General features: G+C 45.6%; 2 protein-coding genes across 6 annotated transcripts in view; one reads left to right on the top strand and one right to left on the bottom strand.

Annotated features, from left to right (window-relative positions):
- gdpd4a (glycerophosphodiester phosphodiesterase domain containing 4a) overlaps positions 1-3,604 on the top strand; it is a 101,595-nt gene extending 97,991 nt beyond the window's left edge. Inside the window, exon 16 of the mRNA XM_072262609.1 lies at positions 9-3,604. Within this exon, the coding sequence (XP_072118710.1) occupies positions 9-112 (104 nt within the window). The 3' untranslated portion in view covers positions 113-3,604. The remainder of the gene's footprint in view (positions 1-8) is intronic.
- Positions 2,368-14,713, bottom strand: part of myo7aa (myosin VIIAa) — a 292,479-nt gene continuing 280,133 nt past the window's right edge. For all 5 annotated transcript variants that reach the window (XM_072262606.1, XM_072262604.1, XM_072262607.1 and 2 more), the window contains 4 exons: positions 13,200-13,316; positions 10,974-11,057; positions 9,310-9,429; positions 2,368-7,023 (listed from right to left, as the gene is read on the bottom strand). In XM_072262606.1, the coding sequence (XP_072118707.1) occupies positions 6,934-7,023; positions 9,310-9,429; positions 10,974-11,057; positions 13,200-13,316 (411 nt within the window). In that variant the 3' untranslated portion in view covers positions 2,368-6,933. The remainder of the gene's footprint in view (positions 7,024-9,309; positions 9,430-10,973; positions 11,058-13,199; positions 13,317-14,713) is intronic.

Genomic DNA, 14,713 nt, shown 5'->3' with positions numbered 1-14,713 from the left:
TCTTTCAGAAATGAACAACGTGTGGTCTGTTCCTGAAGCAGAGCCAACTTCCAGTCACCATGGAGACAGTGTGCCAAGTCTACCCACGTCAGCCGTCCCAGGACATGAGTAACTACCGCCCCCAAAATGGAGGGTGAAGCTGCTGTTTGGGGTGTGGTGTGCAATGTGGCTCGGACTGGAGGGAGGCAAGAGGGGAGGGTATGGGTAATCCCAAGCCTTAAAGGGGATAGAATCAGGCCAGGTCAACCAATAATCAGTGCGATGCTGTGGCCTACACCTTCCTTCTTCCCCACTGGCATTGGGAAGTCCCTCTTTCTCCCCCTTGTTACTGGTTTCCATCATCACCAGCGCTTTGAGAACAGTACTGTCTTTCAGCGTTGTGTGATGAAAGATTCACAGAATTATCTCACCCGGCATGGTCACAATGTCCTGCCGGGGCCAGGAAATTCCAATTGGGAAATAAGGAATATGCAGGTGTTTACCTGGTTTACCGTCCCACTAACATGGGTGACCCTCTGCTGCACTCCTGCCCTGAGTAACCTCCCAGTCGGCCAGATGGCAACGTTACAAGCTATCGGACACAGTGAACAAAATGTTCAACAAATGAATCTTCACTATAAAGTTTTATTTAATTAGGTTTCTTAACAAAGATTTTCTTCAATGCAGTGAAGAGCGTGAAACACAGTTTGGAAACTCTTTCCCAGATACTGGACTGTTCCAACCCGTAACAAGTCCTTTTGTGGGAAGACAATGTGCAAAGTAAGCGAGCTATCTAAAATAGAAGAGATCACGAGGAGGAGCAGTGGCGGCGGGGGGGGTTTCACTGAACTCCCGAAGAGAAGATTTAAACTTCTTTGGGGTCGGCATCCCTTGAAGAGATTTTGCAGAAGAGCAGCAGATCATAAACACAAGAGATTCTGCAGGGGCAGCAAATCTTGAGTGATACACACAAAATGCTGAAGGAACTCAGCCAGTTCTGAAGAAGGGTGTTGGCCCAAGAAGTTGTCTGTTTACTTCCCTCCATAGATGCTGCCTGACTTGCTGAGTTCCTCAATCTTGCTTAAGATTTCCAGCAGCTATAGAATTTCTTATGTTTATCAAAAGTAGAAAACTCCTGAGAATGTGAACTCTACAATCTGAGTGTAATGGTCATTGGATAGATGACACAGGTTCATCTTGTCAAAGCAAGCATGGGTTAATTTTGACACTGCTGGAGAATGACCAAGCTTTCACTGACTTACGACTGGAGGAAACGAAAGTGTTCGCAGGGAGAACGTGAAAACTCCACACACACAGAGACAACTCCCAAAATCAGTATCAAATCTAGACCCTTGAAGCCGGGAGGTGGCAACATTATTCACCGTGCTATCAAGACACTAATCACTGACTGGCATGGAACCGGAGGCAGCCACTCAGCCTATCAATTTGGTGCTAGCCCTTTCAGTGCATCCACTCTCCTCACTGTGATCGCCTCAGCAATCCTGGGAACTAGCTTTGATCCTGTTCTGAGTTGCTGGACAGTATTCCCTGTGAAAGGGGATTTGTTTGTATATAATTTTGCACAAATGTAGGGTGAAGTATCTAACCCCTTCATTAATAGGGGAAAAGATGTACCAGCTCAGAAACTCCAGCAGCACACCACCTTCCCCAGGTAATGACCACAGCCTTTTCAACTATCTCTGATACACAAACAGAGGGTCTGGTGTTTTAGTGATTTTATTTAAGAATAAAAAAATAAAAAGTGTATTTTTGGGCAATTGTGTTGCTCCTGGAACAGTTAAAATTAGCGCTCAGTATTGTGACTGACCGAGTCATTGGAGACTCTGAAGCTGGTGGCATAAGAGGTCTTTATTCAACACAGCAAATCTTCTAGAGAGAATCTAGTTCTCCTCTCCCCCATAAGGAAAGGTTGAAAAGGTTAGCACTTTATTACTCAGAGCGTAGAAGAATGTGGAGATTTGATAGAGGTAAACAAAATTATGAGGGGTATAGATAAAGTCAATGCAATCTCAAAGTAAATTTAAAAAAAGCCCTGCCGTGGTCACTCCCGAGCCTGGCTGTGAAAGGAGGGTTGGACATGGGGTTAGTAATCCCATCCTGTAAAAACCCAGAACTTCAGTAACACCAACAGAAAGTCCAAAGACCTCATTCCTGGGAGAGGAAGGATCCTTGCCTAGAAGACACATGAAGTCGTGTGATGAAAGCCACAGGGCTGAACAAACTTCTATTGGCCCTGGCCCAGGACAGAAAACTCTGGCAAGCTGCTGTTGGCAGCTTATGTGCCAGCAGGGTTGATAGACTTAAGAAGACAACTTCAAGTAATGGGCAAAAACAAGACCCAGTGCAAATTGTGGATGACACACACATGCAGGACTGAAGTTAATGTGCAGAGAAATATTTATTACACAGTGGAACATTAATTATACAGATGTAAACCACAGACAGACCATTAGACACACAACTTCTCTAGCCCTGGATGGCAAATGGAAAGCAAACACCATCTTCAGCTCACAAACCCATGCACATGCATCCACACAAAGCTTTTATTCTTAAAAAATTATCACAATACATATCTTCATTATTAACATTATTTACAAATATTGCTCACATTCAGCGGCAGTCTAATGCAGTGGAAGAGAGTAGGTTTCTGAAGAGCTGCTTTGAACTGTGTGTGTTGGAGAAGGACAAGGGAGATACTTGGTGATGCACAGTCCACACATCTTAGCTGGGTTGCATAACTATGCATCTCGAGTTACGGTAAATGTGTATATTGCACGTTTTGGGAATTGCCTCAAAGTGCACAAACTTTAATCAAGATTGTCTGCTCTTCAGCCTTCCGAGGTGCAACAGTGTCTCCCCAAAGTGGTTGCGTTCACAAACCCCACAGCCGTGGGTAACTGTGCATCATGCACATGTTGAGAATCGCCCCAAGTGCACAAACTTCAAACAAGGTCATCTACTCTTCAGCCTTCCAAAGTACTCAAGGAAACATTGCTGGAATGTTCCATGGATTACACCCAGCAAAAAGATATCACTCTCTCCGCCCCCCCCCCGCCACCCATGCACAATTTCTAGAGTCTACTACACAAACATTCCAATACATGATCCATCCTACGAACACGTACAAGTTCATGACCATCAGAGTCTGAAACCGAACACAGGCTGTGATCCATCTCCCCAAGGATGGCACCTTAATGGGAATCGATCTGATGAACAGCCACATTAGCAACAGAGAAAATTAGTCAGGGTATATTGTATTCTCCTTAGGTGATTTACCATCTGACATTTTCTTCTGGTTCAATACAAGGAGCCACCAGGTCAATAAAATCTTATTAACAGAAAGACACACAGCATTGCACATTTTGATAACTTCATTAAACAAAATGAGTGGAAGTGTTTGCCTTTCCCTGCTCTCACCTGCTTCCTATTGAGGGACATGACTTTTCCCATGGATGTCGTCCAGGGACCAGGGAAAGATTGGTGCAACTTGCTTAAGACTTCACAGCTAATAGATGGCTGTAATGTCACCAAGTACAGGGAACATCTTCCACATAATAGGAGAGGGATTCAGATTGATTTAGTCACTATTTACTGTTAACTCCCCCACTCCACCTCCAATTCCTATCCCTCTTGCACTAAATCTGTATTTTCATTGCTTACTGGGTCAGGAGTGACTAAAACAATAATTCCACATTAAAATAATTTGTGCCGAAAAGTTTAGCGAAGCCTGCATGCGTTGAAGAATTAACACCACAAGACCTCCTGCTTCACTGGCAGTGGACCCTATTAACTGCTTGCACCAGAGGCGAGGTCTGCATATGGTGCAGTACCTCTTGGTTTAAGCCATTGCCGCAATGATAATGTAGATAGAAGCAATTCTCATGGTTACACCTCCAGATGGAGGGGGCACCCACCCCAAGCCTTTCCCTGCTTTCACCCATCCGGGATGGGGCAGATCCACAATATGGTCACCATATGGCCAGGGACGACTAAGACAATGGACACAAGCAGAACATTGGACACCATCTCGTGGGTCATATCAGAACTCATCTCTTTGACTGATAACCCTGGCAATAAAGCCCCAAGATCCGAATGGGCTAGATTCCAGCTTGCTCCTGATCTTATAGGAATCCTTGGGGAGGTGGCACATCTAAAGATTCCTGTAGGTTCAGAAGCAAACTGAAATCTGGCCCATCTTCCTGGATCATGGGGCTTTCATGCCAGTGTTGTCACTCCAAGAGATGAGTCCTGATCTTGACCCATTTAGGAGTTGACTTCGAACCCACAAGACAACATCCAACATTCTGTTGTGGCTGACTGACAGTAAAACCCCAAAATCCAGGGAAGATGGACCGGATTACGGCATGCTTCTGAACCTGTAGGTATCTCTAGAGAGGTGAATACAATGGGAACAATAAGGCAAAGAAAAAAAACGGACCAAAACCCTTTCCAAGCACTCATCTGAAAATCATCCACACACAACTCCGGAATGACCTAGCACCAGGATTTTCATGAACAGAAATTTCATGGGAATTCCCAAGTGTGTCTGCACTCTGACCCGAAAACAAGTACTACTCCACAGTGAGTCGGTAATCTCAGGTCAGCTGGTTATCCTGAGGTATCGGTACATTTGGGTTGGGATTACGACTCTGGGAGCCGGTCAACCTCACGGATAGTGTCTTGCTTTGGCGGGGTACATTGCCGACTGTCTGGCGTTACAGGTCTTCTCACGCTGAATGGGGCATATTGACCGCAGGGGAGGAAGCTTGATGGTTTCAGAATCAGTTCTCCAATAGGAACAAAACCACCAACGCCTGGTAAGGACATGTCAAAGTGTGATATGTGAAAATGGAGCAAAAAGTCTGGGAGTGTGCAGTTTGAAATTCAAGTATAAAGTTTTCAACGTGCATTTACAGGACAGCTTACCAGACTGGTTGACACCCTGTTCCACAGAACTGAACAAAACAAGAGAAAAAAATCTCCTCATTACAGAACCTCAGGGACTACGTCATCTCCAACTAAAATCACATACAAATTGCCAACAATATGTTATACATAAATAAACAGAATATCTTCTAAACACACAGGGGCATCTTAAATGCACTGAAAGTAGAATGTCAAGGGGGCGACTGGTAAATTACATCAACGCAACAGGTTTTGTGGTTCAACTCTAATCCCTGGCTTCATCCAGTTGGAGAGGGCCATGGCTGGGTGGAAATCACATCTGTTCCTGCTCACCCCAAGTGAGAAAAGCACACCACATGGAATTATGGGTGTTAGAATCTGGACTTTGCTAATGACCAGTTCAAGACTTGAGCTTGGTGCCTGGAGAGAATGATTGGCCATGGACCAAGAGGCCAGGTAAGCACTCCCAGGTGTCATAGCAACCTCATCCGGTGGCGTGAAGCCATCTTCAATCAGTGATACTATAGTCTATTCTGATAAGAGATTCCCACTCCTAATTGGAACTGCAAATGTCTCTTGTCCTGGCCATTTATCCAGATCTGTTTGCCACCTAGATGTTACCTGGCTCAGCAATTTTCAGTCATCCAGTCCCTTACCCAGCTTAATGCATCCCTACCCTTTCCAGTGCAGTCTCTCCCCCTCCCCGCCTCATAGGCGAGAATGAATGGGCCACAACTGAATGTTGACCAGAGTTGAGAGTGTGAAATGCCAGCCCACAGCACAGAATGCGTTAGCTCTGAAGTCAAACCTGGCGAGACTCTGGAAATTCCCTACTGGTCAGTCAGCCTCTGCGGAAAAGGAAAAATGAATGGATAGTGATTTAAGGAGCGGTTCTTCCACAGCTCAGGATGTTTCAGCAGTGGGATTCTTGGCATGGTGTCCATTCAAGGGACAGGGCTGACAGGCTCAGTTTTGTGAATAAATTACAAGACAAAAATAATTGTAAGGACAAGATCTGTCAGTTTTAAAGGCTTTGGAGGAAGTGGGGATATTAAAGAAAGGAAATGAGTGGAAACAGTGTCAAAAGAACTCCAAACTTCAAATCTGGTGGTTTTATTTTGAAATGTCTCCAAGGTGAGAGACCAAGACCGTGATTAGTATAGGAATAACGTCCACGCCAGAGGGTAAGACAGCAATACCCTGTGGCTGGTTTTGACAGACCATTACCCATGACAGTCACCATGCCCAGGCAAGCACCGACAGGATGGAATCAAGTTGCTTTTGATCCATCCTGCCAAAATCCAGATATTCCAATGGGAAAAAAAAAGTATGCATTTCAGTACTCCGCGTATGAGGTGGGACGACAAAACAAACACTCTGGGATTTAGAGGAGAAATGGTAAACAAAAAAAAAAGTTTACAAGAAGAAAACATTTTGCAAACTTTTTTTTTACATGAGTCAGAATAAAACAAATTCATACTTGTAAACAGAAGCAGAACTATTCATCAGCTGCTCTTACTGTAGGCAGTGCAAGTCCCAAGGCCCAGAAAAGTTGGACCTGATACATCTGCTGAGGTGAGAGTTTTAGCCATGTGACCATGAGACATGATGCCCACAGGAACACCACCCTCACAAACACTATGTTTCTGTGGAAGAGAATGGGATTTAAAATAACACTTGGGTGTGATCAAAAGTGCACTGAGGAATATGCAAAAAGCCTATCATTGTAGGCCCAGAGTTTCTTTTTGGAATGACTGCTCATGAATCCCAATTTTCCTTTTTTTTTTGGCTTATTGTCTGTGTGAGGGATTTGAAAGATACTTCCTCTTGTTCACACACACATGCACATTATAGAGAGTCATCCTCACTTGAGGGAGAGTTCGAGCTGCTATCAGAAGAGCTAGGCAGAGGACTTCTCCTCATACTCCAGACCTGGGTCGAGAACGTCTTTCTCCAGCTGCAAGGATTGCCCATGGGCCCCAGCATCTGCATCACCTGGCAAGCCCAGAGCCAGTGGTCACCACAGGTTCATTTACTGATCTTCGTGCTGCGCTCCTTATTCATGGAGGTCAACATCTGGCTAATGTAGGAAGTCAGGAGGTCATCCATTTTATATCCCTGTGTTGAGAAAGCAGAGCGCTATCAGTTCCTCAGAAAAGACAACTTCGAACCTCAAGCAGATCGGTCACCTTCAAACTCATAAAATTCCTCCTCCTCTCCTACCAGCATTGGGACAGATCAGCCAATATCACTCGGGGTCAACCTCTGCTTGATAACATTCCTATAAAGATCTTACTCATGGAACATGGACGAGTACAGGCCCTTCTGCCCACAATGTTGTGCTGACCTTTCAATCTAAGGTCAATCTTCCCTCACAGTGCTCTATATTTCTAACATCCATGTGCCTATCTACAACTCTCTTAAATATCCCTGATGTACCCACCATGACCCCTGGCAGGGCATTTTATGTACCCACTATTCTCTGTATAAATAAAATACCTCTTACATTTCCTCTATACTTTCCTCCAATCACCTTAAAATTCCCACCTAGCTTCATTGCATACTGTTTAAAAGATGTAGATTTTTATTTTAATTAAACCTTTGATCTCCTGATGAGCCTTTACCTCAGCAATGCACAGAACAGGGCAACAGGGGCTTCCCATCACTCCTAGGTGATTAAACTGTCACGAGCCTTGTGGCCCATCAGGCTGGTGCTTATGCCGGTTTCTGTGGCGTGAAGCAACTGAGATTACGAGACTCTCCCCCCCCCCCCCCCCCCCCCGATAGGACAGCAGTTTTTGCCAGTACCCATTCTCAGCTGGATAGACTGGAGCATTGTGTGGTTAAGTGCCTTGCTCAAGGACACACACACACGCTGCCTCGGCCGAGGCTCGAACCCACGACCTTCAGATCGCTAGTCCAATGCCCTAACCACTTGGCCACGCGCCACACAATCTCTTAAGTGAGAAGGGCACTTAACATTTTTTTGTCCCGGTACTTGATTATGTTGCAAAAGGCACTTTAGAGACAGATGCATCAGCCCCATCCCTGCACCCAAAAAATATCCTGGTAGCTAAGAAAGTGCAAGCTTTATCTGAAGACCATGACTTAAGAAGGAGTGGACTGTGTAGGCAGACAGATAGATGACAGAGGGGAGCCCGAGAATCACGGACTAGGCCTCAAGCCGCAAACTTGCCTGTTGCAGCAGGCCAGAAGAACAGCTGCTGGAGGCAGTGTGGCATGGCACCCATGCTGGGTTTGGGGTTGACCCCTCCCACCAGTGCTGCGTTTCGGTGTTCGCTCGGTGGAAGACAAGCTGGATTGAATGCGTGCGTAACATTCATCTGCGGACCGCTGGGAACTGCTTGCTCTTGCCAATAACACCCATGCACCATCAATTTCCAGGACATACCACTCAGGGACTTGGGATACATACATACCTCCATGCTTCTGCAACTCTGGTAAATGGGATTAATCTTTCCAGAACGAGGGGCCACAGTTTGAGGATAGAGGGGAAGCCTTTTAGGACCGAGATTAGGAAAAACTTCTTCACACAGAGAGTGGTGAATCTGTGGAATTCTCTGCCACAGGAAACAGTTGAGGCCAGTTCATTGGCTATATTTAAGAGGGAGTTAGATATGGCCCTTGTGGCTACGGGGGTCAGGGGGTATGGAGGGAAGGCTGGGGCGGTGTTCTGAGTTGGATGATCAGCCATGATCATAATAAATGGCGGTGCAGGCTCGAAGGGCCGAATGGCCTACTCCTGCACCTATTTTCTATGTTTTCTATGTTTTTTTCTAATACAGATAGGCCCTTGGCCAGCGTGGGAGAGAGGACTAGAATACAAGAGCAAGGAGGTAATGCTGAGGATTCATAATGCATTGGTCAGATGACTCGGAGTATTGTGAGCAGTTTTGGGTCTTTCATTGAAGAAATGATGTGCTGCCATTGGAGAGAGTTCTGATGAGGATCCTGAGAAAGATAGGGTTAACGTACGAGGAGTGTTTGATGGCTTTGGGCCTATACTCACTAGAGTTTAGAAGAATGGGGTGGGGGGGGGGAATCTCACTGAAACCAACTGAATATTGAAAGGGCTAGATGGCATGTACATAGATAGAACGCTTCCTATGATAGGGGAGTCCAAGGCCAGAGGGCACAACCTCAGAATAGAAGGACTCCCCTTTAGAACAGAGATGAGCAGAAATTTCTTCAGCCAGAGGGTGGTGAATCTGTGGAATTCATTGACACAGACCACCATGGAGGCCAAGTCATTGAATATACTTAAAGTGGAGGTCAATAGGTTCTAGTGTGTCAAAGGTTAATGAGAAAGCAGGAGAATGAGGTTGAGAAGGATAACATGTCGCAGTACGACAAGGCTTTAATAAGAGGTTCGGTCAATCTTACCAGAGACGTTTCACACAGGAGCTTGCTTCCCCTCACCAGGTTACCAATGGTGATGTGGAAGTAGGTGTTACCGCTGCTCCAGTTGGATATCTTGGTGAACGGATGGGTGGTGAGAATGTCCTTGAAAGGCAGATGCGAGGAAAGGAATTTTACATCACAGAAAAAAGGCATCACAAGACCAAATTCAACCCCATATAACACAGACAAGGTGCTGGAGGAACTCGGCCGGCCAGGCAGCACCTATGGAATGGGATAAACAGTCGACATTTTGGGCCGAGGCTTTTCATCAGGACTGGAAAGGGAGGGGGAAGAATCCAGAACGTGGGGGAGGGGAGAAGTACGAGCTTGCAGGTGGTAGTTGAAGCCAGGTGGGGCAGGGGAGTGGGGGGGGGGGGAAATGAAGTGAGAAGCTGGCAGGTGACAGGTGGAAGAGGTAAATGTCTGAAGAAGGAATCTGATAGAGGAGAATGTACCATGGGGGAAAGACCATCAGAGATAGGAGCAGAATTTGGCCATTCTGTCCGTCGAGTCTGCTCCGCCAGTGGGAAGGAGGGAAAGCACTAGAGGGAGGCTGTAGGCAGGTGAGGAGGAAAGAAAAGGTGAGAAGTGGACCAGGGTGGGATATAAAAGAACCGGGGTTGGGGTGGGTGGAGAATTTGCCAGATGCCAGAGAAATCGATGTTCATAACATCAGGCTGAAGGTTACCCAGATGGAATACAAGGTGTTGCTCCTCCATCTTGGGAGTATCCTCATCGCGGCAGTAGGGGAGGCCATGGACAGACACGTAGGAGCGGAAATGTGGAAGTGGAATCAAAACGGTTGGCTACAGCAAAATCCTGTCTGGTGTGGATGGTGTGAGTATGCCACAACCCCTTTGAGGGGAAGGGAGTGCAGAAACAGGTCTCCTTACTTGAGGAAGCATAGTCTAGCATTGGCTGTTAAAACTAAGATGGGAAGGATCAAGGGTGAAGGATCAACTTTATTCACCATATACATTTACACGTATTTGGAGTTTGCCGTGGTGTGCTGGCATGACATGCAACCAGGAAACAACAACATTCAACAGTTATATACAATAAAGAACGATAAGAATAAGGTAGCGATTAAAGTACGGACAGAGAATACATTTGCTTCCTGTTTCTGGTGTATAAGACACAAGACACCCAAAACCTCTAACATCAATACTATCCAGGAATGAAATGGTTAACACTTGATAGCTCTGGACCTGTAGTCACTGTAGGTTCGAAGATTGAGGGGCCGATATTATTGGAACCTATTAAATAATGAAAGCCCTAGACAGAGAGGATGTTTCCTATAATGGGGGAAGCCTAGGACCACAGGGGGCAGACTCAAAATAGGAGGATGCCCATTTAGAACAGAGATGAGGAGGAATTCTTTTAGCTGGAGGGTGATGAATCTATGGAATTCAATACCACAGAGGGCTGTGGAGGCCAAGTCATTGGGTGCATTTAAAGCCGAGGTTTTTGATTAGTTAGGTCGTCAAACGTTACGGGAAGGTGGTGGGAGAATGGGGCTGAGAGGGATCATAAATCAGCCATTCACTTATTGGCAGAACAGACATGATGGGCCAAATGGCCTTATGCTGCTCCTAGGCTTTATTGTCAACCCATCCAGAGGAATGGAAATTGAAATCACAAGTCACCTTGGTCTTTGGGTCAATGAGGCTCACTCCAAGCTTGTTGATGACGATGAGAAGGATCTCTGGGTAGTTTGGTTCAGTAGTTTGCTACAAGAGAAGATCAGAGAGAAGGTTTCAAAATGGAGGGTGAAGGCAAGAGGATAAGGACGGAGCTGAGACAGCAATTGAGCAAAACAGACACGTCACCAAGGACCTCCAGACTCAGGATAAAGAGAGGTTTGAGGCACCACGATAGCGTAGCAGTTAGAACGACGCTATTACAACTCGGAGTCAGAGATCCGAGTTCAGTTCCAGCATCCCCTGTGAGCAAACCTGCCTGTTCTTCCTGTGAACTATTTGGATTTCCTGTGGGTGCTCTGGTTTCCTCCCACAGTCCAAAGTAGTACTGGTCAGTAACTGCAAATTGTCCTTGTCCTGTGATTAGGCCAGGGTCAAGTCGGTGGGTTGCCGGGCAACTGCAGCTCAGTGGGCTAGAAGGGCCTGTTCCACACTGTACCTTTAAATAAAATAAAGAGGGCAAGGGCGGAGCTGAAAGAGCAAATGAGCAACTCATGCACCAACAACTCTCCCTTGTTGTGCCGCAATGAGACGATCTCCCTCCCCCCGTTTGTGACATTTACTGGGAGCGTTGTATATGAAGGGGCTGAAGCATGGTTGAGGATCCCTATCACCATCCCACAATCTCTCTGACCCACTACCATCAGGAAGGAGGTCCAGGAGCATCAGGACTAGGACTGCCAGAGTGGGTTACAGCTTCTTCCCTCAGGCTGGGAGATATCAATACCCTGACACCACTGATGGCCCATCACTAGACAGTGAGCTGTTTACCTGTGCTGCACACCGCATACATTCTGAATTATATTTTGTTTTACCTATTTGTGGTAATACTTTGTTTTGTGTGTGTATGTTTTGTGGGTGCACCATGGTTCAGAGGAACTTCGTTTCATTTGGTGGTGTATCTGTACAATTAGATGGCAGTAAACTTCAACCTGAAGGACCTCCAGGTTCAAGATAAAGAGGGAGATAAGCTTTTTTTTTTACAAAGCCCTCAACGCAACCTATATTTCAGCATTAAACAGGCAGTAAAGTATTACCATAACTGGATTAATTCCAATGCTATAAAGGGAATCATCTCATGTACATCAAACCATGCAGTGAAATGTATAGCAACACACATAAAAGTTGCTGGTGAACGCAGCAGGCCAGGCAGCATCTCTAGGAAGAGGTACAGTCGACGTTTCGGGCTGAGACCCTTCATCAGGACTAATTGAAAGAGGAGCTAGTAAGAGATTTGAAAGTGGGAGGGGGAGGGGGAGATCCAAAATGATAGGAGAAGACAGGAGGGGGAGGGATGGAGCCAAGAGCTGGACAGGTGATTGGCGAAAGGGATATGAGAGGATCATGGGACAGGAGGCCCAGGGAGAAGGAAAAGTGGGAGGGGGGGAAGCCCAGAGGATGGGCAAGGGGTATAGTGAGAGGGACAGAGGGAGAAAAAGGAGAGAAAGAAAAAGAATGTAAATAAATAAATAACAGATGGGGTACGAGGGGGAGGTGGGGCATTAGCGGAAGTTTGAGAAGTCAATGTTCATGCCATCAGGTTGGAGGCTACCCAGACAGAATATAAGGTGTTGTTCCTCCAACCTGAGTGTGGCTTCATCTTTACAGTAGAGGAGGCCGTGGATAGACATGTCAGAATGGGAATGGGATGTGGAATTAAAATGTGTGGCCACTGGGAGATCCTGCTTTCTCTGGCAGACAAGAGCGTAGGTGTTCAGCGAAACCTTGAAATTCCAGCATCTGCAGATTTCCTCGTGTTTGAGTGAAATGTATAGTTTGTGTCAATGATCAAAACAGTCTGATTATGTGCTGGGGAAAGCTCACAAGCGTCACCACGCTTCCCGCGGCAGCTTAGCATGCCCACAACTTACTAACCGTAACTTTACATCTTTGGAATGTAGGAGGAAGCCGGAGCACCCGGAAAAAACCTACACGGTCACAGGGAGAATGTACAACCTCCTTAGGGACTGCAGTGGGAATTGAACCCCAATTGGTATTCACTGGCGCTGTAAAGCATTAAGCCAACCACTGCGAAACTGTGTCACCCGAATATGTGCTTAAATTAACATTCCAATTTTTTTCCTTTGTTTCTATAATGGAGCATTTCAGCTCAGTGACGCTGATTGTGACTCCATGAAACAGAAGTGTAATTAAATAATAAACATCACTCACCTTGACTTCAAAAAAGGCCGATCCAAATGTAGGCCATCTGTAGATCAGCTTCAGAAACTGCAGCTTGGCCTCCTCCCTCGATTTTCCTGCTTGCTTGTTGTAGAAAGCCACAATGGACTACAACAGAGATGAATAAAATTAGCCAAACGTGTCATTCACAGTATTAGAGCTGAAAGGCCTACCACATATCATTTAATTTTCCAATTAAAGTTTTCTTTTGTAAAGGCATAGAGTACACCACCACAGACACAGGAGTGAAGTGGATAATGCCACTCACCCCAACACTGAACCAATTCCACAACCTGTGGACTCACTTTCAAGGGCTATATAACTCCCAATATTTATTTATTATTTTGGTGTTTTTTTTTGTATTTGCTCAATTTGTTGTCTTTTGCCCATTGGTTGCTCGTCCATCTTTCTTTGTGTGCAGTGTTTCATTGATTCTGTTCTGTTTGTATTTACTGAGTAGTGTATGATGGCATACATGTACTTTGACAATAAAATTTACTTTGAACCTCAGCCCACCTCGTTCCTGCCGAACTGTTATTCTGCCTAGTCCCATCTACCCACAGCTGGACCACAAATTTCCACACCCCTTCCATCCATGTACTTATCCAAGTTTCTCTTCAATGTTGAAATTGACCCCACGTTGCACCCGCTTTTTCCTCTTAAACATTTCACTTTTAACCTGCGACCTCTAGTTCTAGTCTCACCCAAGCTCAGTGGAAAAAGCCTGCATGTATTTACCCCATTTAATGCACCTCATCATTTTGAGTACCTCAATCAAATCTCCCCTCGTTTTCGTACACTCCACGGAATAAAGTCCTAACCTATTCAACCTCTCCCTATAACTCAGGTCTGTAACTTTTGTCTGTTCTCATTTGTTGTCCATCCAGCTATAACCTGGATTCCGGACTTTAGTCTAATACAAGGTAGCTGATAAGACCAGGGGACAAGACAGGAATCAAGTTCCAAACACATGACCATTGGAACTCAACAGTAATTTTATTTATTGTTTAGAGATACAGTGCAAATCAGGCCTTTCCAGCCTTACAGACAGCATCTCACTGATTAACCCTCGCCTAATCACAGGGCAATTTACAATGACCAATTAACCAACTAACCTGGATGTCTTTGGACTGTGGGAGGAAACTGAAGCCCCCAGAGGAAACCCACCTGGACATGTGAAGGAACGTACAAACTTACTTACAGAGGATGCTGGAAATGAACTTTGAACTCTGACACCTGAGCTGTAATGGAGCCTCATGGGATGGTACTGAGAGATTCACCATGATATTGCCCCGCGAAGGTTCAGTTATGGGGAGAGACTAGGTCTATTTTCTCTGGCGCAGTAGTGGTTAAGAAGGGAAATGACCGAGGTGTGTAAAATTACAATGTTATAGATTGGTAGACAGCAGAAAACCTTTCTCCATTTGAAAAGTAGGTAAAAGTGTTTGATATTCCAACCCGAGTGTGGCCTCATCATGGCAACAGATGTTTAATAGATTCAATAG

The sequence above is a fragment of the Mobula birostris genome, chromosome 7, assembly GCF_030028105.1.
Source record: "Mobula birostris isolate sMobBir1 chromosome 7, sMobBir1.hap1, whole genome shotgun sequence".
Classification (NCBI taxonomy): Eukaryota; Metazoa; Chordata; class Chondrichthyes; order Myliobatiformes; family Myliobatidae; genus Mobula; species Mobula birostris.
This window is presented reverse-complemented; position numbering and strand designations above follow the sequence as displayed.